We start from the raw sequence: 26,450 nt of genomic DNA on the forward strand, positions 1-26,450 counted from the left end.
GTTTAAACAATACATGTACTGACACATTATTTTGTTTTTTTTATAAATCAAAATGAAGTAGACATAGGGTTTATAGCTATTGTTGATATGTATTTATATAGAGAACAATAGGGGTACAAGGACTGTAGGTAATCACACATCATGCCCCTGTTTTGATGGAAAAAAACAAACTTAATCACATTTTTTTTTCAGTTGATATGCCCATGTGTTATTTTGTATATTGCCTTATGTAATACAGCATATTGTGATGTCAGGACAAGATTACATAACAACATCACAATGAAAAACGAAATTATAGAGTTGAGTTCCATGTGGAAGATAAACAGCTTGAAATCATGTGTAGACTCATCATAAAGACCAAATAAACAGTTGATAAATATGATTTCAATCATAGTTTCATCTAGTGAAAAGTTAATTTATCATAATTTAGCTGTTTTCACTCAGTTTTTTGTTTTTGGTAGATGCTATTTCCTACTTTCATAAAATCATGTATGAACCTCGTTGAAAGACTACAATAGTATATCTTAGAGTAATAATATTCTTATATACTGTACGACATTTCAGTTTATTTAATATGATTAAAATAAAATAAATTTGATATAAATTAAATACAAATATCAAATTATATTTTTTCTAACCATATGCCTTTAGTAGTGAGCGGTTTTGGTCTGGGATACACTTGGTGATGTTGTACATACTGAATATTGGTTAGGAGACTAGTTTTGATTTTGTGCATTTGAGACTTGTACAGGGTAATGACGCCAATACTAGCAGGATCCACTCCTCGCTTCAGGAGTGCCTGGATAAGAGATGTCACAAAAACTGCCTCCTTCTCATTGTAGAAACTACCTCCATCATCAGTCTGTTCCTGGCCTCCACTCACATCATAGAAACACAGGGTGGGGACTTCTGACTGTATGGAAGAACCATGAAATTTTATAGTATACATTAGTCCTAACGAGGCATGTTTCAAATTCTTTATGAAACTACAATGTTACTATGAAACTTCTCTTTAGGAAGTACTCCTCTAAGAATTAAACCAATCCTGTATTCAACTTTTTTGATGATGAATTTTTTGAAAGGTTTGATTTTAGAAAGTAGATTAAAAGCAAAAAATAAATATGTTACTGCACTCCTTTTTCTGTACAGGAAGTAATATATTTCCATTTATCCTTCTTATTTTTTTCCTGAATAACAGGCATTCTCTGTTATTTTGGCGGCAATCTTTCTTCGAATAAATTTTCACAATACAGTTACAAAGTAAACAAAGAAAACTAAGAAAAAAAATCATACAAAAATGTTCAATTTTCATTAGATTTAAAGAGCTTTAAACTGCTTACTGGACTCCATGCTTTATTTTTTGCAATTTTCACTTAAAATAGCTAGTATTTCAAAGATAAAGAAACCACCTAAAATTTCTATATTCTGGTCCTAAAAATCCGGGAAAGTTATCACCAAGTCGCAATTCATGAATTTCATAACGTTGATTTGTGGTGATAATTCCTGTAAAATTTAGTTGAAATCTTCCCAGAGTTATACTCAAGAGACATACCTTAGCAACCAGAAAATGATGAAACTGACGCTATCAACTGAATCACACCGTTACCTATGCCACCAAAAAATGTAGTCCATGGGTGAAATTTCTTAAAAACATCATATAAATCACTCATTTTCAACTTATAGTACAGATATCGATGACAAAGTATATTAAAAGACAACAGTCCCAAGATATTAATTTCATATTAAATTATGTTTTACTTCCAATAGAAGAGTACATCTTTAAATAGATTAATTCAGAAAGCTGTCTATAAGCAATGGTTCTTTATGACTGATGAGGATTTGAAAAAATCTTTTTTAACATTGATTGTATTAGTCATATACCTATTACATCAGAATGGTGTTTAATGGTTTGTTTGTAATAGTAATTAGGATGTCTTTCTTGAATTATTCTTGCTTATATTTGAAATGTAAAGGAATACAAAACACTTCATTTGGTTTGAAGTTAACACTTCCCCTGTTAAGATGTTTTGTAACGGCAATGTAAATGGCAGATGTTTTTACTGTAAAGATATTAGTTTTGTGAGATTTCATCTACTAATATTTTTGAGTAGGAATTAAATAGCCAAAAGTAGTTACCTTGAAAATAAAATAAATAGAGAAGAACCAAAGACCCTTTCATATTTTCCATAAAAGATACATCCATTATGGTTTGAAGTTTTGTTAAAATTACAAAATTTTGAAATCTAACCCTTAAGTCAACTTCTACAGTAATTGTTACTAACTTGGTCTTGGTTAATTGTTTTTCTGTTTGATATTTAAAACATACATATTTTCATGGTAATTTTGTTACAGCATTTTTCGCGCTATAAATATTGTGCTAACTGCAGGTTCTCAATATTACTTATATAATCATTGTGTTAATTTACCAAAATTTACGCTAAAATTTGATAGCTCTAAATTAAGTGCATTTACAGTATTACATTTGTTTTTATCTCAAATCTTGAACAGATTTGCGATGAAATGGGATAAAAATAGAGCATTTCCTATAGTCATTGTAGTCTATCATCTTATGTTGTTAATAATTTATCATAATTTGTTGATACCAGAAGTGTTTCTGTGTCAGTACATTTATGTAAATGTTGTAACCAGGCCAAAGATTTAGATATCTAGAAATAAGCCCATCCACATCTATTTTAGATTCAGAAGAAATGCCAACAAATGTATTGTCTTGAAATAAGCCCCTACCAAACACACAAGTAATCTATCCCTCCTCTTCACCCCTGGGCCTTTTGCCAGATAAATACAGTTAATTTACTCAATCAATTAGCAAAGTACAGGAAAATAAAAAATTCTTACCACTAATGGCTGCCTATCTGATGAAGTGACACCATCAATGAGTTGTCCATCATAAAACAGAGTATTGGCGATGTTACTTATGACAGGGTGACATCGGTATTGTGTGTGCAGTACCGTCGGCACATGACCCTAAAACATACGCAATTCACATATGAATTATCTGAAAATACAATTTTTTCAGAAAATTAAATTTAAAAATTATTTATTTTGAACAAAAATCCAAGGAATTAGCTTTGCAGTTTATTAGTGTAATCTTAATAAAAAGTGTGATGACCATATGATATACACATATTCCTGATAAAATTGATTAAGCTTGATACTACATGTTAGTCACCAAATGGAAACATCAGTATTCATAGGAACGTGATGCTATTACCAACGTTATTCATTGCTTTTAATTACATGTTCTTATTTCTCTTTCTGAACCAAAGATCTTTACACAGCTAATTCAGCCATGAAACAAATCCACCAATGACATCACAATGTTAGTCTCGTATACAGATATAATCAAACAACATCAGAAAATAGCACTTTTTATGTTTTGCAATTGAAAAATGACCATTAATTTTTAACAAGAGAACTTGTGACTGCAAGTCAAGAAAAAATCATATACAGTATTTTATCTAAATGTATACAAAAGTGGCAATACAACAATAACTGTCTAGTTAAAATGTCATTAAAAACCAGAAGATCATGGCATTATAAAAACAAGAGCAACATGCTACAGAAAAATATACATCCATCCCATACCAACGAGAAATGCATTATAAAATTACAATTTCAAATACAGAATAAAAATATCAGCCAGAAAGTACAGTTTCATAACATTATGCAGGGCTCTCGATCTGCTAGATTTGGTGCCGATTCCCAATGCAAAATAGTATCTTTTTTCCCAATTTAGACCCAAAGTTTTCCCAATTCTAAGGAAAACACCATTATTTTTCCCAATTCTAAGGGCCCCGGGCCCCAGTCCCCAAATGGGGTATGACAGTCCTGTTATGAGAAGTCCCATAAGTTGGAACAAAACTGGCTGAAAACAGAGAGATAGGATCTACAGGCCTGATCAAAAAGATTTGAAGAACAAAGGGCAATAATTCTTGAAAAACCTTGTTGAATCAAAAGGAAACAAGGGGAAACAGTGCTATGTGTTTTGATGATAAAGGATACCAAATCTCTGGTAATGATTAAAATACTGAAAAAACCCAAAAACAAAAACAAAGGGCAATAACTCCTGAAAAAATTATTAATACAACTGCAATTCAAGAATACACAACTTCAATTCATAGTGATTGAAAGGAATCATTCCAAGAATGGGCAAACCAACTCTTGGACACCCATCTCTTTCAAGAATGATTACATCAAATTGATACTTAAAATGCATAATTTTATGTTATGGTTATGTTTCAGGAAGGTCCCAGAAACATTTTTGATTGGTGTGGAAAAATCTGAATTGGTTTTTGTCTTGACAGATGATCATACCATACCACTTTAATAAGCCTGTCAAACAAGGTCTGTTCCAAGCCATTGGTATGGGCTGCTTCTGATCCCTGAATAGTTGGGTCTAGTTGCTGTTTAATAAAGCAAACAGTGGTTAAGTATTAGTATGTTTATTTTAAATTCACAGAGGATTTTTCATGAGTGTCCATATCATTTGTAATATTACATGGATGCTTATTAAAGATTCTTAGTTACATCACCCATAATCAAAAGGAAAGTAAATAAATATCCTCAAATGAATTTCTTGCAAAACTTTGTTAATTTCTTTCTGCTGAAAAAATTTTGTGACAACATTTACATCAATAGTGTTACATTTGTGCCATTAGATTTATCACATTGTTATGTGATTACTTATAGAACTACCTTTGGATCTCCCACCAATAGGAGTTTCTCACATCCAAACTTTGCTATGGGTAACATGGATGCTGGCTCTGTCATCTGACTAGACTCATCAAGTAACACTACCTGAAATTCATATCACAAGAATAGATTTATTTAATCAATTGACAGGAGGTTAAGGCTACATTTGTATTCATGAATCGTTGGAGATAAAATGAATTTTGAATTTTACTCATAACACATTCTCAATTCACAACCATTCAACCAACAGCTTTAAAGTGAAACTTAAAAAACATTTACTAGAGAAAATATTGTGCGCCTTTCCTTCAAAAAACTATCACTAGTGCACTTTTCCTTCAAGAAACTATCACTATTTGCACCACTTAAGCATTTTTGGGTATGATGGCAGCAGAATTGGACTAGAAGGAGGTGTTTTAGAGAAGTGAAAGTGATTTTCTGGCAGGAAAGATAATGACACCTTAAACTAGAAACCAAACCATCAATATTGAGGACACACTTAATTTTTAGTCTTTCAAGGTTTTCTTATGCTAAACTTACTGGAAATGTCAAGCGGTCCAAGCTGGAGGCTGTACAGGAGGCACATGTCACTCCGACCACCCGAACTTTACTCAGTCTCTGTAGAGAAACACACAGTAAAACATCCATTAAATCATTTATACACGACTATCGTCATGTCATCTCCCTCAACTAATTAGAAAAAAAAACACCCAAAAAACCTCCAAAAAACCCACCTTGACTACCTAGGTTTATAATGTGATCACCTCACCTTTTTATTTTCTCCGAGTCTGTGCTTTTCTATACTCTGGCGGACATTACTACAACAACAAAAACAAATGGTTTCAATTTCAGAACTATTTCCTAAAAATGAAAAACTAAGCCTATGTTTTTTCTTGGACATGCACTGTATTTCGAGAAAAAGAGAGTATTTGATATTTAGAAAAACCAATATCCAACAATAAGCCCATGTCTGGTATTGGGCTTATTGACATTTTCTTCCTGTACTTAAACAGCCCAAGGGTCTCAGAAAAAATGTCCTGATAAGTAGATACTCTTTCCTAATGAAAAATAAGCTAAAATTCATCTACATTAAACAAATGAATGGTAAATTGTATGCCTACAGAAATAATAATTTTACAGACAGACAATCAAATTGACTCATCCTTTGACAATACTCAAATTTACTATCCCCAGTAATATAGCATTGGAACATATTCAGAATGATTTTAAAATCATCCTTAAAAGTAATGTTAATGTGAATGTTTACACTGAAAAACTGAAAGTTATTGGCAGAGAAAAATACTCTTAATATTTTGAAGATACTCATTTAGTAAACATAAATTAAATGTATTCTTTATAATTATTTTAAAAGTCTAAACTGTTTTTCAGAAGGTGTTAATTCTCCACTTCTCAGCATCTCCTGTAGATCTTTCAGTTCTTGATTTTCTGAGCCAGTAGCGTGGACACTTAGAAAAAAAAACATGTTGAACTATTAACATCATCGAAAATATTTCCCCTCCCCGCCCTCTTGTTTAAAACAATATCATCAAGAAGATAGCGTTTCTTTTTTTTTTTATACCTACATGTATTACCTGCAGTTTTTAAGCATGCTATAAACAAATAGAAAACCATGGATATACAACAAAAACTGTAAAATGTTCAGTGTATTTTTGTTACAATAGTACATGACTATGCAGACATACCATATTTATTAACTTGGTACCCTGGATGCTTTAAAATGTGGTCAATGAAGACATTAATCATTAAAAGTTGCTTATAATGAGTAAAAAAACATGTATTAGGTCAAATGCAGCCTAAAGATGCCTAATGTTTGCCTGGTAGCCTCACCTGAAGGGTAACACAGGTTTAGATATCTTCTTCATACTTCCAACACGGACAAAGTCTTTAAACCCAATATCCAACAAGCTGGAAAAGTTAAAATTGAATTAATATCAACAAGGAAAATTAAAACTCCCAGAACAAAATAGAATGAAACAATGTTTTCAGGCTAGATTGATAGGCTTCCATAAAAAAAGAGAAAAAGCTACCATAGATATCTCTCATTCAGCAAGTCAAGATAAGATAATCATGTTGTTGGACAAAGGAGATAATTCAAATTAAGGATAATACAATCTACATTTAGAAAACATCATTCCATATAACAATTTATCTTCATCAATCCTACTATTTCAATCAGTGGCCGCCAGGTACAATGTAATAATGAAACACAACTAAAAATTGTATTCTAACTGATGTTTACACCTTACCACTGATTCATGAAATGTTGGGGAAATTTGACATGTGCAATAAATGTAAGTTAATAATCATCACTACACCACTAAAGGTTTAATCTGTGTAACAATAGTAGAAAATAACTTGGTGTAAATGATAAAAATCTTAATCTTTAAGGATGGAATGACCTAGTTTCTGTATACCTTACCAATTTGCTGATGGGTGTATTAACTTTTTTAATGATAATTTGAGGTTGGTACAATGTCAGAGTTCTATATTTTGACTAGTATATTCTGGCTCCAGTCTCTCGGCGTAGTCAAATGGCGTTGGGACACCTGTTTCTGTGTAAACAATCTATCATTAAATACCTTCGGATAAGATGGGTGATACCATGAAAGTTCAATGCGAGGAGTCTCTGCTCATACAGGTTAACTGTCAAACCTTCCCATGCTTGATACACACACCACAACACACCTTCAAATAGCTTAACCAGGAAAAGTACAATCACAGACAACAGGAAACTCTTCCCTGCTCCAAACACACCTACAAACAGGATAAACATTACAGTCACAGACAACAGGGAGCTTCCCTGCTCCAAACACACCTACAAACATGATAAACACAATGATAACAGACAACAGGAAACACTTCCCTGCTCCAAACACACCTACAAACATGATAAACATTATACACATCACAGACAACAGGGAGCTTCCCTGCTCCAAACACACCTACAAACATGATAAACATTACAGTCACAGACAACAGGAAACACTTCCCTGCTCCGAACACACCTACAAACAGGATAAACAGAATGATCACAGACAACAGGAAACACTTCCCTGCTCCAAACACACCTACAAACATGATAAACATTACAGTCACAGACAACAGGAAACACTTCCCTGCTCCAAACACACCTACAAACATGATAAACAGAATGATCACAGACAACAGAGAAATCTTCCCTGCTCCAAACACACCTACAAACATGATAAACAGAATGATCACAGACAACAGGAAACACTTCCCTGCTCCAAACACACCTACAAACATGATAAACATTACAGTCACAGACAACAGGGAGCTTCCCTGCTCCAAACACACCTACAAACATGATAAACATTACAGTCACAGACAACAGGAAACTCTTCCCTGCTCCAAACACACCTACAAACATGATAAACAGAATGATAACAGACAACAGGAAACACTTCCCTGCTCCAAACACACCTACAAACATGATAAACATTACAGTCACAGACAACAGGAAACACTTCCCTGCTCCGAACACACCTACAAACACAATAGACATTATAGTTACAGACAACAGGAAACTCTTCCCTGCTCCAAACACACCTACAAACAGGATAAACATTACAGTCACAGACAACAGGAAACACTTCCCTGCTCCAAACACACCTACAAACATGATAAACAGAATGATCACAGACAACAGGAAACACTTCCCTGCTCCAAACACACCTACAAACATGATAAACATTACAGTCACAGACAACAGGAAACACTTCCCTGCTCCAAACACACCTACAAACATGATAAACATTACAGTCACAGACAACAGGAAACACTTCCCTGCTCCAAACACACCTACAAACAAGATAAACATTACAGTCACAGACAACAGGAAACACTTCCCTGCTCCAAACACACCTACAAACATGATAAACATTACAGTCACAGACAACAGGGAGCTTCCCTGCTCCAAACACACCTACAAACATGATAAACATTACAGTCACAGACAATAGGGAGCTTCCCTGCTCCAAACACACCTACAAACAGGATAAACATTACAGTCACAGACAACAGGAAACTCTTCCCTGCTCCAAACACACCTACAAACAGGATAAACATTACAGTCACAGCTAATTTTTCACCCACTTTTTTATTTTTTGTTTTGTAACATGCAAACTTTCAAATAAATGTTTTATGAATATGGCGGTACAACAAATAAATACTGTCTAATAATCATTTGCAATGATCATTGATCAAGCTATATAGAAATACATTATACAGATGAAATTAAATGTGTACTGGTATGTATAGTTATGTGGTATAAACTGACATACCGTAGATGTTTTTGTAGCAAATATGTTAGTTTTTGAGACGGCTGTCCTAACTGGAGCCTTGAATCCACTCTGCTGTGTTGATTCTCTATGACATGGGTTTGGACTTCTGAAAAAAAATTGAAATATTGTTGAATTAAATTAATTTAACATACAATTTTGTGTGTGCATGACCTGCCACTAATCTATTTTTCTAAGACAAGATATTTATACATTGCCCACTCTTTCACTTTATTGAAATTGTGATCAATACACTTACTTGGAAGTAAACATTTGCAGAGTGGAAGTATCATAGCATAGTTTTGCATCTTATATTTATCCTAACGACAGTAAAAAATATATGTGTATCTAATGCTAGCAGTTCAGATCTGATGAAAATGTACCTGTCCAGTATCCACGGTAATATAGGTAGGGACATCGGACTCAGGTTTTCCTCAATGTTACCAAGGTAACACAACTCGGACGCAATGTTCCCAGCCAGTAAAGCGTGGCAAAATGCTGTAAAAAATTTTTTTAGCACTTCATTGTAACTTTACACAAAAACAGTACAATATTAAAGAAATCTACAAGTGACTGTTCAGCAACAATCCTCCTGAATACTGTCAGTCAAATCAAATCAAGATAAACAATTACTGTTACTGTAAGTTACCGTTGACATGCTCAATATGGCACAGTCAAATTTGAGTGAAACATTACCTTTTGAAAAATAAGTAATAATTGTTATGCAAATAACATACAATATATCATATTTCAACACAATAATTACAACACAAAAAAAGCAAAAAAAAAAAGAGAAATAACCGTTAAAATATGCATGTATACAGTACCTCTAGTTCTTGATGAGATTTGAATCTTTATTTAACACTGGTTATGTAGAGATCTATTTGATCTGTATCCGTTATCAATGTTCCTACTCAGTAATTGACTGAATGATATTACAGATTTATTCAAACTGAAAATAATCTGTACCAGTACAAGAAAATTAATTACTGTTGTTTGTATTTCTGTTGCTGAGCCTGCCAATAAGTAAATCAAAACTAATCTGATTTTAAAGCAAGAAATAATCAGACTTATAAGATTTTCAGAAATAAAAAGTACTGTAACATACTTAAGTGGAATCAATTTTGGTAAATTTACCCCAATTATCATATTTTGACTTAGTGCAGTAGATAATTTATGTATCAGTAACAATTGTCATACATAAATAATATCCAGTCACAACAATTAGTGCAATCATATTTAAGTGCAATACATTTAATGTAAAAAACACCAGAATAGGATAACCATTAAAATATGGACATATACAGTATCTTTTGCAAATTTTGATACATCTAGTTATAATCAGACTGTTTATAAGAAATATGCCATTTCTTTCCACATCCATCAAACCCTGAAAGGTCATGAAAGGTTAAACCTACCATTGTTTGGCCAGTTTGAGGGTGAAAATCCAGCCAATGGTTCTATTTCTAATTCATTTGCTGAATTAGGTCCAAAGTAGACACTCTTTGCAAGAAAGGTTTGAGTAGGGTGGAAATTCAAGGTCAAAGATATGATCCAAAAGTCATCTGAAATGTTCATTGTTCATGTATGTTTAAACGTGGATTCAGGGAAATTTGCTTTAAACATGATTTATATATATCAGAGCAATTTCAATTATATTTGTTAGGTCCAATCACAATTAAACATAATATGTAAGTGAGGAAATAAAGGGGAGAAAGTTTTTAACCTGAGAAAACACATGTCCGTGCAATTCTGGTTTTTGTTTTGATTTCTAAGTAAAAATTAGCATATTTTTGTACAGTTTATTATGATGAATGCATTATGACAGTAAATGAAACGTTGTTGTTTGGCTTCAAATATAATCTTCAAATATAATGAAATTAAGGTATTCAGTTTGCATGATGTGAGCTAATCAGTTTCTTAACATCAAAGAAATTACATATCTTGTATGTCTTTTGTGATAATTTTGTTTTGTGGCGTTACAACTGGGTAAACAAACCTTTGGAATACATGGATGAGGCATCCTTTTTGGACAGCTTAATGTACAATTTCTTCTTGTCCGGATTTGTTTGTCCATATTTCATCTTTACCCAGTTCTATCAAAGCACAGATTGAGCATTATAAAATTCATTCATTTGTTCTATTCTCTTCTTCTTGGAACGAAAGTCATAGAAGAACAACATAGCTTGCCTATTAATTAGATATAAAGAGAGAATACAAGGAAGTTCGAAAACCAAAAATATACTACCGTTATACTTAAGGCTGCTCCTGGTCCATATGAATGAACAATTTATAAAATGAATGTTAATCTCCAAATTAATATTACACAATGAAACAAGAAGCCAATAGGACCTTATTGCTTACCTGGTTTGCTTTAGCCAAAATTGTTTTATCCAAACTAAAGGAGAAGACTTTTCAAGGTTTACATCTACCCCATGGGGATTGGAGTATTTAAACAAAAATGAGTCCTATCATCCAAGGATACATTAGACCTTATTTTATTTCAATAATACAAATGTATAATCCACTCCTGCAACCAAAATATTTTAAAATGATTTATCTATTTCCCTTCAATGCCCCCTGCATATCAGATTCATGAATCCTTGTTTGAAGCAAACTGAGTCCCCCCTTCACCAAGGATGATCAAGACCAAAGTTGGTGAAAATTGGCTATGTTGTTTAAAAATTTCAGAATTTTCAGAAAAAATTAATGGATAACAGCAAGCAGTCAGTGGATGCTGCACCATGGAATGAGCTCATTGGTCCTTTGGACAAGTGAAGTGATATATAATCTTTCATGAAATAAGTACATACCGGTACTTCTTTTTTGAAGTGAGACGTGAAGTCCATTTTTTTGAGTAGCTCACACTCGCAATAGAACATCAGGTGGTTGCCTCTCATGTAAGTGTTGATACTGCTGGCCTCACATAACTTGAGTTTATTACTTCCAGAGGTAGAGTTCTTTCCCTGCCCTGCCTGATCAACCCACTGGAAGTACTTTAAATCCACAATCTCCATAATTACAAGTAGGTATTGTGGGCATTGGAATTGTTGTCAAATTAGAAACTTTGAAAGAAATGTTGGTCTTGTGATGCATTTTTAAAACCATATTATTTTGCATTCAAGAAATCAAGACAATGCAAACATTTCCAATACTGTCTACTACTTTTGTTTTCAGTCTTAATGAAACATCCCAATCAAATGACTAATTTTTTTCCATGGTTCAACTAATCTGAAGAATGAAAAGTTTCAAATCCTTGTTATATTTATTGTCAGAGATAAAATAAAATGCTTTTTAACTTTTCTCATATCAATATAAACCCAGTTTCATTGAAACAATACATAAACATTTTTATAATGCTGTGATCAACATCACATAAAGAAATATTTCAATATTTCACATTTTGACCTGAAACATCAATTTTGTAAAGTATTGCATTGTTCCTACCTTACATTGTTTGTTTCGAGCAGAGTTACAAGTATAGAAGAAACGCCCCTTGTTGTTTCCTGGCTTCTTCACTTGAATCATCTTTGCGGGTGCACCACACTGACAGTTTGGGTTTGAGCTGGCCTGGTTCCTAGGAGACTGACTTATTCATCAGAGGACCTAATCACACAGTAAAAATATACTGAAGACAATCCCTTCTATTGACTCACATCCAAAAGTTCTCTGAGTTAGTAGTGTTGTCTAATTACATGGTTGGCTTTAATAGAGTTCTGCCCTTAAATTCCTTATTTCCTACCTCCATCTACAGTTAATATTAATTGTCCCTTGTTTCTTTTCACTCTTGGTAAAACTTTTCCAAATATTTTCACTTCAATTTCCCATTTTAAATATAGTTATGAGAATCTAACGAAGTAAAAAAAATTTAAAAACCCACAAAAAATCCTCATCTATATAAAATTCACATCACTTCACCTGGATGCTGAGCAGGAACATAGCTGGAGATATCTGCCATTCTCAAAGTGTGATGATACTGCTGGGCTAGGCCAAACAGAATTATGTTCAAGTGTTCTGAAATACAAAGAAACTTTAATACTATTTTGAAATACAAATCAAGAACAAATATGTTTCGGTGTTTACTTCAGAAACACGACTGTATGGAACAATCAAGAAAATTTTGGAATCACCTAGTAAGATATACAGTTGCGAAGTACCCTTGTTAATTTATAACACATGGCTCTGTATTCTTGAACCTTCCAATAGCAAAAATAAAAACCCAACAAAGCTTAGGGTGTTATGTAATTCTCCAATATCTTGAGAAATTAAAACTAGATGAGAGAGGAAGTAGTACAACTCCCTTCAAATTTCAACCTAATGACATTTTCTTGCAACAGGTGTATAAACTCAGTTACATATCTGGTAAACATTACAAAAAGAGGAGACATTTTATTTATAATCTCAAACAAAAACAGACATCATTAACTGAATACACTTGAGATTAGCCATGAGGAAGTGTTTGCCTCCCTCGAAAAACTATTTTGACTATTTGTCAGGCTGGCTAGGTGGTACAGTGATCTGGTACTGCTATTGCCTTCTGCTTAGGCGACCAGGGTTTGATTTTACGGTTGAATGTGAAAAGGTATTGGGTTTCCTCCCCACCAATACGGCATATGGGTTTTCCCTAAGCTCTCTGTAAACATTCAACAGTAAAACCCCTCATAACCCTGCCAACAAGAGTGATTAATATCTATAACTTGTTTCAAAATGCTATAGAATAAATAAAATTAATATCAATATCTATTATATAGCCACCCTGCTATCAGTGTTAAAACCATTGTTATGACACATGAGTAAAAATGACAAAGTGGAGCTGTGAATGGCTGTAGGTTCACATTTACAACATTGTTACATCACCTAAGAAGAATATAGAGAATGAAAATAATGTAAATTAAGATTCAGTCTAATAAACTACCACATTTAAGAATGCAAAAGTATCAAATTTATATGAAAAACAACAACTTTCACCCTTTCCATTTCATATGAGATTTGTGAAATTCATCACAACTGTTTTCTTTTGCTTTGCCAGAGGCTCAGAAAAGTGAAAAATTCTAAGACTTGTTTCACCAATTTCACATGAATAGAAACTCAAATTAGATCCTTTAATCAAATATAACTAGTTGTAGTTGGTACCTTTGAGAACAGCTGTGAGAACCTGTTTATATGTTGCTATCGTTGGGAATTTCACAGCAATGCTGAGCTCACGTAGGGGAACAGGATTGCTGTCAACCTCCTCCTTACAGGCAAACTGTAATTCTCCACTGATGTTCCTCTAAAAAATAACAAGCTGTCAGTCAAATCTGATGTAAGGCAACTTCTTACACAGTTTGTATGTAGTAATTACCAGTCTATAAAGGCCATTGATGTAACATACTTCATGTAATTAAATCTTTATATAAAGGTCACCAGCCTATAAGTCATTTTTCTCTACTCCATTGTGACACAGATTTGAATGCACTATACAAAATTGTACCCGTCTTATTAAAACAGTGCCAATCATTGTTACACTTGATATGAATTATACGTCATGAATTTAGAGTATTATGCTCCTGACAAATCGTCCATCAAACAGACAGAGAAATAATCTTACCTTGGACCCTTTCAAGACATGAGTTACAAGACCTGCACTTGGCACAGGACATTTAAACTTCTTCATAGAGTTCTGTCTGGGAGGTGAAACATCCTTCTCAGTTACAGGTGTAAAGGTGTGACTTTGGAAATTCTTCATTGAACTTTGACCAGAATGAAAGACAAACTTTGATACATCTGTTGAGGTATTCTCTGGGATTGCAGTTCTTGACCCAGAATATAAAACATTGAGATTGGTCACATGTGTCAGAGAAGTACTGGACGAGGGAGCTATGTATATATCAGATTTAGTGTTTTGTTTTGAAAACCTTGAATGCACATAAATGTCTTCTGTGTTCTGCAGGTCAAAATCATCTAACAACTCCTGGGAGATACTGCTTCCCATTTCTGTGAATGGAAAATGACCTATGCCAACAGAAGGCTTCTGACCTGATTGTGAAAGTTTTTCTGAGCTACTTTGGTTTGAAACTGACATTTTGTCAACATCATTACACCGCTGTAGCTCACTGGAATTCTCCTTCGGAATCATTTTAAATGGTTCAGTTACAGATGTAACCTGTGGTGAAATATTTTCAATGTTAATTCTATTTCCAAGCTTCTTTGCATCATATTCTTCATTAAAGGAATCATCGAATAGCAAATCATCATCTTCATCATCCTCTGTTACAAATTTACCCCATTTTGAACTTTTGCATCCATTAGAATCAGGTTGAACATTGTCCTCATAGGTCTTTGTTGGTATGAACTCATCATTGCCCTGTGATTTGAGATCACCAGTCTCTGTATTACTATGGTTACACAGTCGAGTTTCCCAAGGAAGTTCAACGAGGGGTTTAGGCCGACTCTGGTGATAATCAGCGAGTGTAAAGGATAACTCAAGGTCACTGCTACCTACAGAACTAAGGCTAAGATGTAAATCACCTCCTTTATCAAGGGAACATTCATCCCTCACCGACTGTTCTCTGGTAACGTTTTTATCATTAGTTTCCCTATCCAAATAGTCCAGCTGTGAATCATTATAATAACAGTGTTCAACATGTTTTGCAGTGTCTGTTTGACCTTCAAAGTTCACATTAGCTGGCAATTCATATTCAATTTTTGTTTCCAAAATGGTAGAGGTTTCCATGTGACTTACAGAGTCAACATCAACTGGAGAGTCCTTTTGACCTTTGAACTTCACACTAGGAGGTGAAAAATACCTGGATGTGTAGCTGGTATGAGTAAATGAATCTCCAAAAGGTTTACACTTCAGGGATATTTTTTCTTTACAAGTTTTTTCAACAATCATATTATCCAAATTATTACAATCTTTGTTCATTTTATTATCAGGATCATAGCCGATCATGTCCCTCTTCTTGAACATATTGCCATAGGTAGGACTCTCAGCCTCACACAGAAGACTGACTGATTCTGAAGGAACATTCTGCATGTCACAGTCTGGGGTGGACACATCTGAGACTGGGTCATCACTAAAACACTGACTTGATGAGAGGTTCCTAGTTGAAGTATACCTTTTACTGTCAGTATGTTTACTCCTACCAAAGTTTATGTCTGAAATATATTTGTTAAAAAATGAGGCAAATTAAAATTTGAAAGAAAAAAAACCAAACCATGGTGTGAAATGACTTTGGTGATGACAGAATTTAACCTTTTAGAGAATAATAAAGGATAAAAACAATAAATGAATTTATACCTACTATAAATTACACAGTACAATTGGTAACTTCCTTCATCTGACACAAGAAACTTTACCTGGAACATAAGTTATATCACTGTCCCCTTCGTAACTCTCTGGCTCTCTGGCTGTAGGGACATGTTGATATGGTGAATCAGGTATCTAAAACCAAGTAAAGATACTACATGTACATTCATAGTGAAACTGAAGACTTTGTACATGTATTTAAGTTTTTGAACCAATTTTTCATTTTTGCTCTAAATATGAATAAGAACCAATGAAGTAAGATCAGATTTATCTCAATTCTAACGTGTCAAATTACAGGTAAGTGGCAAGCTGCTTTGTCTCTGACCTTGATATCTTGTGTATTACACAAGGTTGCCATGTCAACAAGTTGGGGTTTGCCTACATTGCAGTCTATGAACAGACTGTGGTCATCCTGGTCTGGTAGAAGACCTATGGACAAGAAAATAAAAAAAAACCATGTTACTTAGCCACTGCTTAGTGGTATCACCCCAAAAGATCATTTCAACAGTTATTATGGTGCTTTTAAAAGTTAAGAATTTCAAACATAAATGAATGGAGTCAATGCTGGTATCTTTTACACAATCTAGCTTTTCTTTACAGCCGTAAGACTGTAGCCTTTCTTTACAGGCTTTGTAGGTCAGACTACCGGGCAGACAGAATTTAGAGGGTTAGACACAAGAGGTCAGATTTGACAGGATAATTGAATTATCAGAGGTCTGACTACACAGGATGTTAGAGTAATCCAGTGTAAGATAAGACAGGATGTAGTAGGTTAGACACAGTCGTCAGAGTAGACAGGATGTTAGAGTAATCTAGTGTAAGATAAGACATGATGTAGCAGGTTAGACACAGTGGTCAGAGTAGACAGAATGATTGAATCTTCACAGGTCAGAGTAGACAGGATGTTAGAGTAATCCAGTGTAAGATAAGACATGATGTAGCAGGTTAGACACAGTGGTCAGAGTAGACAGGATGTTAGAGTAATCCAGTGTAAGATAAGACATGATGTAGCAGGTTAGACACAGTGGTCAGAGTAGACAGGATGTTAGAGTAATCTAGTGTAAGATAAGACATGATGTAGCAGGTTAGACACAGTGGTCAGAGTAGACAGGATGTAGTAAATCTCTGAAGTCAGATATAAATTGAACATCTTACATATTGGTATGTATACTATCTATAATATTTTTTCAGCTGTTGGAATAGGCATATGTGTCCTATCAAAGATTGAATATAATGTTCCACTGAAGAAACAGGTATTTGTCTTTGAACCAAATTTATTTTGGTTTGTCCAATAGACTTACTGGTATTTTCTGGAGTCTGACAAGGAGACATGGAGCTGAGCAAATGTTGTCTAGCTATTTGGTCTTCTGTGACTGATAGTGAGGGTGATCTGTGATGGTAGTCTAGTCCTGACTTAGAGGTTCTCCTGGCCACACTACCACTGACACTTCCTCTCACTTTGTACTGCTGAAATCTCAGAACTGCCTGTAAAACAAATATCTAAAGATAACTGGGTACTAAATATTCTTATTTTTACTGTAGTGTTATTTTTCAGAGTTTGGCAAGCAATATATATATTCTATTATATTCCATAGATGGCTAGAACTTCTTTATATTTCAAATATTTTGTAACACCACAGCGTAAATTTTGTAAAAGAAAACCAAACACCCTACATTAAAATGTCAAGGGAGACACACCACATTCACTGGCTGGATAACTATACAACAAGACCATCAGAGACTGTCAGGGCAGGATTTTTATTGTCATCATCATAGGCAGTGGTTATATACTTGTATCACACCTTTCAGTAATATTGATAATACTTGTATCATTCTTCAACTCACATTATTTATCGCTCCTGGGTCTAACCTGCCTTCGAAAGGGTTTTCTTGATCTACGTGTGTGATGGTAGATGTTTGTAATGTCACACTGGGTCGTCTTAGAAGCTGGGATGGGTGTGGTAAAAGCTCCTCAGTCATGTTACAGTTTTCAGTAATAGCTGATGGTTTTTTATAGTGGGTAGATCTCACAGGTCCTGTTAACAATGAAAAAAGACAGTATGAACATTTCTGCAAACAGTAAAAACAGTCTTCCTAATACTTCAGCATGCAAATCAGATCAAGATGTATCACATTTTCTTTACTTAAGACTTAAATGATACAGAATTCATGTGAAAAGTTTATCATAAAACTGACCTGCCAAGGACCATTGCTCTTTTATAGTTCTGATGGTGTCACAGTTGTATGGCATCCCACTGTCTGATTGTATCCTACTGTAGGAGTTTTCTGAGAGGGGATAAAGGAGATCAGGACTTATGTTGTCTACACCATCACTAACGGACTCTTCTACATGTGTTTTTCCTCCACACTCGGTTTGACTCATTTGGTCTTCACTTCTCTGCAGCATGGACAGTTTTCGACTAGGTGAAGAGATAGCTCCTCTGGATAGTAACAAATTAGGTTTACCTTCTGATTTCAGCTCAGAGGCAGCACTTGGTATGAAGTCATGAGAAGTAGCTTTAACCATAAATGGTTTTAATTTATCATCCCATTCAAGTGAATTTCCAACAGTTGTTTCTGGAGATATATTAGTTATGTCTCTCATTACAGTGGATTGCAGCAAATTGTTTTTGCTCATAGATTGTTGACCTGGTACAGTTATCTTACAGAACTTCTGATTGGTCAAGTTACAGCTCGATATGGATAACCTTGGATTGTCTGTTACTATAACATTGCCAGGAACCTTCTGTGCAGTTTTCCATGAGTTCACATTTAAGTTGCTCTCCTTTATGTCCTCAGCAGATGATAATGAGGAAAATGAAACCACATCTGGACTGAAGTTAAGGTCATTTAAGCTATTAACTGGTTCACGAGTGACAGGACACTGCTGTATCTGACAAATGTCCACTACTTGGTCATGCTGTATCTGACAAGGGTCCACTACCTGGTCATGCTGTATCTGACTGTTGTCCACTACTTGGTCTTGCTGTATCTGACTGTTGTCCACTACTTGGTGTTGCTGTATCTGACTGTTGTCCACTACTTGGTCATGCTGTATCTGACTGTTGTCCACTACCTGGTGTTGCTGTATCTGACTGTTGTCCACTACTTGGTCATGCTGTATCTGACTGTTGTCCACTACTTGGTCATGCTGTATCTGACTGTTGTCCACTACTTGGTCATGCTGTATCTGACTGTTGTCCACTACTTGGTCATGCTGTATCTGACTGTTGTCCACTACTTGGTCATGCTGTATCTGACTGTTGTCCACTACTTGGTCTTGCTTTATCTGACTGTTGTCTACTACTTGGTCTTGCTGTATCTGACTGTTGTCCACTACTTGGTCATGCTGTATCTGACTGTTGTCCACTACTTGGTCTTGCTGTATCTGACTGTTGTCCACTACTTGGTCATGCTGTATCTGAGTGTTGTCCACAACTTGGTCATGCTGTATCTGACTGTTGTCCACTACTTGGTCTTGCTTTATCAGAAACTCTTCATCCTCTTCTGTTTTTTGTTTTAGATGTACATCAGTGGTGGAAGGATATTGTACATCCACTTCATCATCACTGTTGGACACTTGTGACAAAGGAGAAAAACTTATAAGAAAACTTCCTGGCTGTACTTCATCAACATTATCATCCTCAAAATCCTCCTGTGATAAACAGCTGTCCAGTTGGTCTTTTTCCTTGCAATCATACACTGCTGCCAGCTTTTTATAAGTAGTCTTAATTCCTGTTTCCTCATTTGGAGTATCTGGGGGTGCACTTTCACAGTTATACTGTTCTATTGTGTGTTCTGAAACATTTCTCTCCTCAGTTTTTTCTGGTGCAAGTAAATCAGTCTCAGGAAAATGTTCAAATGTAGCTTTGTCGATTAAGTTTTCTTTTACAGTAACAACACACTCCTGGGATTTTTTTTCAGCATCTGTATCTTTCCCTGAATTCCTATCTTTCTCCCAAATATCTCCCTCATTATGACAATGCTCAGCATGCACTTTGAACTCCTTTTGTTGCCCTTTATACTCTGGTTGTTTAAGCTTGTTCTGAACCTCAGAATGACCTGATGACAGGGATGTGTTTAAATCAGTGGAGAAGTCATGCATTTCTCTATTATACAAAGTTTTAACACTAGTGTCATCCTGAATTACTTCATTATAATCTATGAATGAAGGATTGTTAAGAACAAAACATTCTTTTCCAGAAGTAGTTACACCTTTACCACTTAGATCATTAGGCCTAGGATAACAAGCAATGTTTTCATGACACTCCAGTGAAGAAGGTGAGTGTTCATTAGGTCTGTTATTTAAAGTGTTTTCTGTATGACATTCCAATGGTGAAGGTGAACATATGGGTATGACAGAACTTTCCTGTGGTATAACTGTATACTGACTTTCACTTTGGCCTCCATCACTAACTGGTGCTGGTTCTTTATTTCTTGATTTCCCAAGAAGAGCCATGATTTGTGAAGCACTTCTTTTCCTTGCTGGATTGAGTGCTGAACTCGCAGGGATACTGATCTTAGTAGATACTTGTTGTGAGTCATCAAAATTTGTACATACAGAATTAGCAACGACAGAAGCCTTTTTGTCACAAATTTCCTGGTCTTTTTCACACAAAAGCTTGTCACTCTCACAAAATTTTGAAGTTTCGTTGTAGATATTTGAATGACTTTCAACATTTTTATGATTCAGTTTAGCTCCATGAAGTTCATTAGCTCTCCATTCTTCATTCCTTGCAGAATTACTGTTTCCCTTGAGTCTGCCAGCACCAAAACTTGTCCACGGGGAAGACCGTTGTGGTGATCTACCAGGAGAGTCATCACATGTAAACCGGTCTAACAACAGAGAACGATTGTTTGAGTCTGGCCTCTGATCAGATGTGCTGGCAACCAATGGGTCTGTGTTTGACTGTAAACTTGATGAAGATGTGTACATAGGACTAACACTCTGTTTACATGACACTGGTACATTCCCAGCATCTTTTTTAGCACCTATCCTGGAGTATAGATTGAGGATACTGACTGTATCAGGAGTACTTTCCTTATTTGTAAAGAAGGACGAATTAGATCCAACCATGGAATTGTTGTTACCACTCTCAAAGGAATCTGTCCGGCTCTCATCCACATCCAGTCTAGGCTGCTTAATCATCCTTGGTGGAACAAACCCCTGAAGATAAAAAAATTTCAAACATTTTGATACAGCAGTCATTTTTCAATATCACCATATAGGTTTGACTTCAGTGAGATAAAACATCTTGTAAAACAAGATGTCACCAGTCAATAAAAGAAGTCATATACAAATGTATCTGGTAAATTGAAGCTAAAAACATGAGAAAGGACCCTCTCCAAATTTTATGGATGTGTACTGGCTTCATATTGAAAAAATTTACAATCATCAATCTGACCGTATTTTCTTAATTGCAACTATGTACATAGAGTTGATAAATATAATACCGTTTTTCGCCTTTTGATGCCCGCCCGTATGGATAGACGTCCTGTTCCAACTGAAGAATTATTCGTAGGTGCAATCGAACGAGTCTGGACAACATGTTCTCTGACACCATTCTGACCACTGGGCAATTGGACCTTAACATTGTCAACACCAGTTTTTATTTCTTCGATAAGAATGAGATGACGGTCACTCTCCAGCTGTTCTCCAGACACAATGGCATCAGGTTTGATATGTACTGTGTCGATCTTAGTCTTCTTGTCATCATACAAGATCGCCTGAATTAATTGTACAAAAAAAAGATAAATGTATGTACATTGTGTGTAAGCAATCCATTACACAATCAAAAACCTTAAAATGGGAGGTAATAATATGTACTATTTCTACCTTTAATTCAGACTGTTGACAAACTCAAAATAACACAGTTTTTACATGTACATATTTACAATAAGGTTATGTGTATGGTAACGATGCCAATGTTCAATGACAAAGAAAACTAGACCAATCACGAGGAAGGGCCCTAATATAAACTATTGCACAGAAGATTTCAAATGCCAGCACAGCATGAAAAGTAGCACTGCATGACCCTGACCTAATAAGGATAGTTTTGAACCAAGTTAGGAATCCATTATACCATCCATACTTGAGAAAAATTTCAAAATGTCTAAGCCAATCAGAAGACAGTGTGGCTATTTTAGATTTTTCAATTTGCACCAGAAAGAACAATACTTATTTGGGACTCTGTAGAAATCCTTTGTACCTAGTTAGAAGTCATTGGCACCAGCTGTTAATCAGAATCTGCATTGGCCCATTTAGATTTTCCATACCAAAAATGAACAACACTTGTGAGTGATATGATGATGATCATTTGTACCAGCATTCAATGGCCTTAAACTCTTGTAGATATGAAAAAATTCAAATGGTTATTAAATCCATGTGATGTCTTGTGTACATAAACCCACATACCAAATTTGGTGACAATCCAAGTGCAAATACGCAGTGTGTAGCAAGTAATAAACTAGTATATTTTTGGTGTTCAAAGTCCTACAACTCTCACAGAAATCAACAGATTTCAATGGTTATTAAATCCACGCAATGTCTTGTGTACATAAACCCACATACCAAATTTGGTTAAGATCTGACTGCAAATAGGCAGTGTGTGGAAAGTAATGAAATGGTATATTTTAGCAAAGTTCCATAACTCTTGCAAATATTTATGGATGACACTAGTTACCAAACTCATGTGATCATGAGGTCTAATTGATATGAACCCACATACAAAATTTTGAGAACATTCAGCTATAAATATGCAATTTATTGTGCAAAAAGTTTTAGAATGGACAATTTTTGTCATTCAAAGTTCCATAAATAAGGACAAATTTCACTGGCTATCAAACCCATGTGAGGTCTCATGAATGTAAACCTACATACCAAATTTGACAAGAATCTGAGTACAAATAAACAAGCTAAAACAGACCAATAAACAGACGAACTGATGTACAAAGTTATTACTATAGGGTACCTGCATCTCGATGCGGGCCCCTATGATTTGGTTGGTTGATTAAAACTGAAAATCTATTATCCTTTTTTTATAATGAAAGACAGCTTCTAATTGGTAAGCTTCAAAATCCATATCATAGAGAAAAACTATTAAAAATTTCATTTTAAGGATTAGACTACTAGTATATAAATTGGAGTGATAATCAAAGTACTCCTGTACACTCTTAACAAACTGCTTCAAAGCATTAATTCACATCCCAATATAATACAAGAATTCATCATCAACTCTGACCCTAATCAATCACACTGTGCAAAAGGGACTCTGGATATTCAGACAATTGAAATTGTCTATGCTCAGGACAAAAATATGTTTTATAATTTCATGCATAAACTCGCTTATTATTTACTTTACTTATTTAGCTCAATGTATATATACAATGTCAATGTATTACTTCCTTAACAAAGTTGTCCTATTTGGGCTAAATTTAAACTATGAGTACATGGCTTGGTTGCATTACATAGTGGAGTTCAGGAAACCATAACCTCATGTCATGTTGAATTTTACAAAGGCCAAATGGGTGGACAATGAAATACCATGTATGAAAATCTAAGTGTTAATTCTCGCAGTACTTACTCGAGTACCTGGGGTCAAAATCTTCAATACTCCATCATGCCATGTTTTTGCTTTCTTTAGTTTTTGATGAGTGTAAAGTACCTGTAAAGCAAAACAATATCTGGTATATTGACTCATGTTATATAGACAATTAGCACATCAAATATCTCCAAATTACTCACTTACCCAGAACCTTGTGTACATAAAACAAAATGTATCACTTATAGTTAAGGTATTCTTTCTTTATAAACAATTTAAGTACATATTTGTACTTAAAATGAACAATAAATAATATTGCAGTGTGTTATGTATTTATTGAATTCCATGGTGCAAATGTATGAATATATAAATAGATAAGAATTCATATGCATCTCTGATACAATGTATTATTTTAATCTATTATTGCAGATATAGGACAGGTGTTATTTTACAGGGCTACAGGTTGTATATGCTAATGTCTCTACACATACCTTTGAAGTTTCTAAAAACCTGTTTTATGTATCATCCTTATAATGTATAGTATAATAATGTTTTTCTAGCCCAAGATGTATTTTACTAACAGATAATTTTCCTGTGCAAATCATTTAAATCTGTTCATAATCTGAAAAACTTTGAGGCAGTTAAATATATTGTTAGTGACATAATGTTTATTTTTGGTAGTAATTAATTTTAATTAGATATTATATATTAACATTGTTTCATATTTATTATAACATATATCAATCATAACATACAACACATTCAATATCCATCATTAATTCAGATAATGAAGCAACAGGTAGTCCAGATCTTCAACCAATATCCCCTCATTCTTTATTTTCCATGACCTGTCCTTTTTTCATTTTGATGACCATGGTTACATATCTGCAATAAAAAAAACCATCTTTATCATAGATATATCGAATCATTGTATATCTTTAACCAAGTCCATGATGGAACAGTTTCAATGAGTGTTGTTTATATCTAAGTATCATCCATGACATGGTGTATGTAATAGGAAGGATCTAGCACTGCCTTTATCTTGATCCTAGCTTATTCTCTATATAATGCTATAACAAGTAAATTCATGCTAACTCCCTTGATTTAAAGATAATGACAGAGTGGTGGTGATTTAAAGCAAGGTCAATGTATCAAGTAATGAATTTTTTTCATGAAAATTGTGAAAAAATTGAATATGCCATTTTTTGGGCAAATGTTTTCAAATAAGTTTAAAGGAACATATTTTTCAAGGTGATTCCAATTATTTTTGTATGAATATGACCTTCACTTTCCACTGGTCAACAAAATGGCTCTGGTCAGATCTGTCAGACAAAATTGACACTTTTAAAATATAACTACAAATGAAATCTGAATGGTACATACAAAGGTAAGGTATATATAACAATTATACATATAACTATAAATAAATATGCATAACCAACACATACAACAAAGAGAAGGCCAGTGGCTGCAAGGACTTCACTGGAAAAGAAATTTCTGTTCTGAATAAACACTGGCATAGACCTTTTTTCACAGTCCACTTACATGTATACATCCCTGTATCATGCAAGACCAAATTAATCTGTCAAAATGTTTATTATTATTTCTTATCTAGATCTATTTTTCATTATTTTTTTGTTGTTTTTGTTTTTGTTTTTTTTGTCATGTACCAAAGATCTTGGTCAATGATATGTATTCCTGCTAATCATCATGCTGAACCTTCAATCGTCTCTGCATTTATATAGATATTTGAAATTGTTTTGAAAGTGTATCTGTCTCTGTAAAAACAGATTATGAAATGGGGTGAAAAGACCAGTATATTCCAGTTCTTTGTGAACAGGTTGGGAATCAAAGATCCTTGGATTTGCTTTGTTGTACTGGAATCCATCATGTCCTCTTATTACAGAAGAGAACATTTTTCTTTTCTGAATTCATGATCAGACACATTTTTATTAGTGTACAAAATTAAACAAGCTTAAGTCAAAAAAGCGTAAAATAACTGCGGACAAAAGGTATTTTCCCTCCACAGATGGATCAGATATCAATATCATAAGTTACATTGCAAACAAAATAATAAACCACACCACAATCTAACTGTCATAGATAACAATGCGGGTGACGAATACTAGTACATTCTAAAAATATATTCCTTACCTATGCAAGATTTTACTGTTGCTTTCAGTTTGGGTTGCACTATGCAATGTAGGATTTATTTAATTGTAAACAACATAGGCAACATATTTGTTGAATTGTAAAGAACAAAGTACTTTACTATAGAGAGGTAAACAATCTATCTTAGTTAATTTTTACATGGGTCTCTTTACAGGGACATTTTTGACTTACCTGTATAGATTCCATAGTCTACCATTGCACATGAAGAAACCTCATCAGTATTCCTTTATATCATGCGTTTCATTCTTTTATCGTGCACTGGCATTGATCCTAGCAAATACGTTATGTTTTCTGCAACATTTGTTGCAAATGAAATAACCGCCATTTTCTACAGACATTGTTACACCGACGCTTAAATTTGAAGGTACATGCTATCTTTTCCGTTGCCTTCAGAAACAAACATTTATGTGACTC

At 34.3% G+C, this 26,450-nt stretch overlaps 1 protein-coding gene across 1 annotated transcript in view; it reads right to left on the minus strand.

Annotated features, from left to right (window-relative positions):
• Window positions 1–24,637, minus strand: part of LOC132559378 (uncharacterized) — a 31,332-nt gene extending 6,695 nt beyond the window's left edge. Inside the window, 30 exon segments of the mRNA XM_060223986.1 lie at window positions 699–913; window positions 2,857–2,985; window positions 4,341–4,424; window positions 4,717–4,818; window positions 5,251–5,328; window positions 5,480–5,528; window positions 6,090–6,176; window positions 6,559–6,636; window positions 7,311–7,485; window positions 7,614–7,799; window positions 8,011–8,553; window positions 8,639–8,738; window positions 9,036–9,141; window positions 9,416–9,530; window positions 10,451–10,597; window positions 11,032–11,128; window positions 11,846–12,028; window positions 12,480–12,611; window positions 12,613–12,638; window positions 12,951–13,046; window positions 14,166–14,304; window positions 14,623–16,172; window positions 16,374–16,458; window positions 16,649–16,752; window positions 17,625–17,808; window positions 18,169–18,359; window positions 18,520–21,490; window positions 21,778–22,050; window positions 23,907–23,987; window positions 24,620–24,637. Coding sequence (XP_060079969.1) covers window positions 699–913; window positions 2,857–2,985; window positions 4,341–4,424; window positions 4,717–4,818; window positions 5,251–5,328; window positions 5,480–5,528; window positions 6,090–6,176; window positions 6,559–6,636; window positions 7,311–7,485; window positions 7,614–7,799; window positions 8,011–8,553; window positions 8,639–8,738; window positions 9,036–9,141; window positions 9,416–9,530; window positions 10,451–10,597; window positions 11,032–11,128; window positions 11,846–12,028; window positions 12,480–12,611; window positions 12,613–12,638; window positions 12,951–13,046; window positions 14,166–14,304; window positions 14,623–16,172; window positions 16,374–16,458; window positions 16,649–16,752; window positions 17,625–17,808; window positions 18,169–18,359; window positions 18,520–21,490; window positions 21,778–22,050; window positions 23,907–23,987; window positions 24,620–24,637 — 8,324 coding nt within the window.
• Between the last annotated feature and the right edge of the window lie 1,813 nt (window positions 24,638–26,450).

The sequence above is a fragment of the Ylistrum balloti genome, unplaced genomic scaffold, assembly GCF_031769215.1.
Source record: "Ylistrum balloti isolate Yb309-2 unplaced genomic scaffold, AGI_CSIRO_Ybal_v1 Utg370902, whole genome shotgun sequence".
Classification (NCBI taxonomy): domain Eukaryota; kingdom Metazoa; phylum Mollusca; class Bivalvia; order Pectinida; family Pectinidae; genus Ylistrum; species Ylistrum balloti.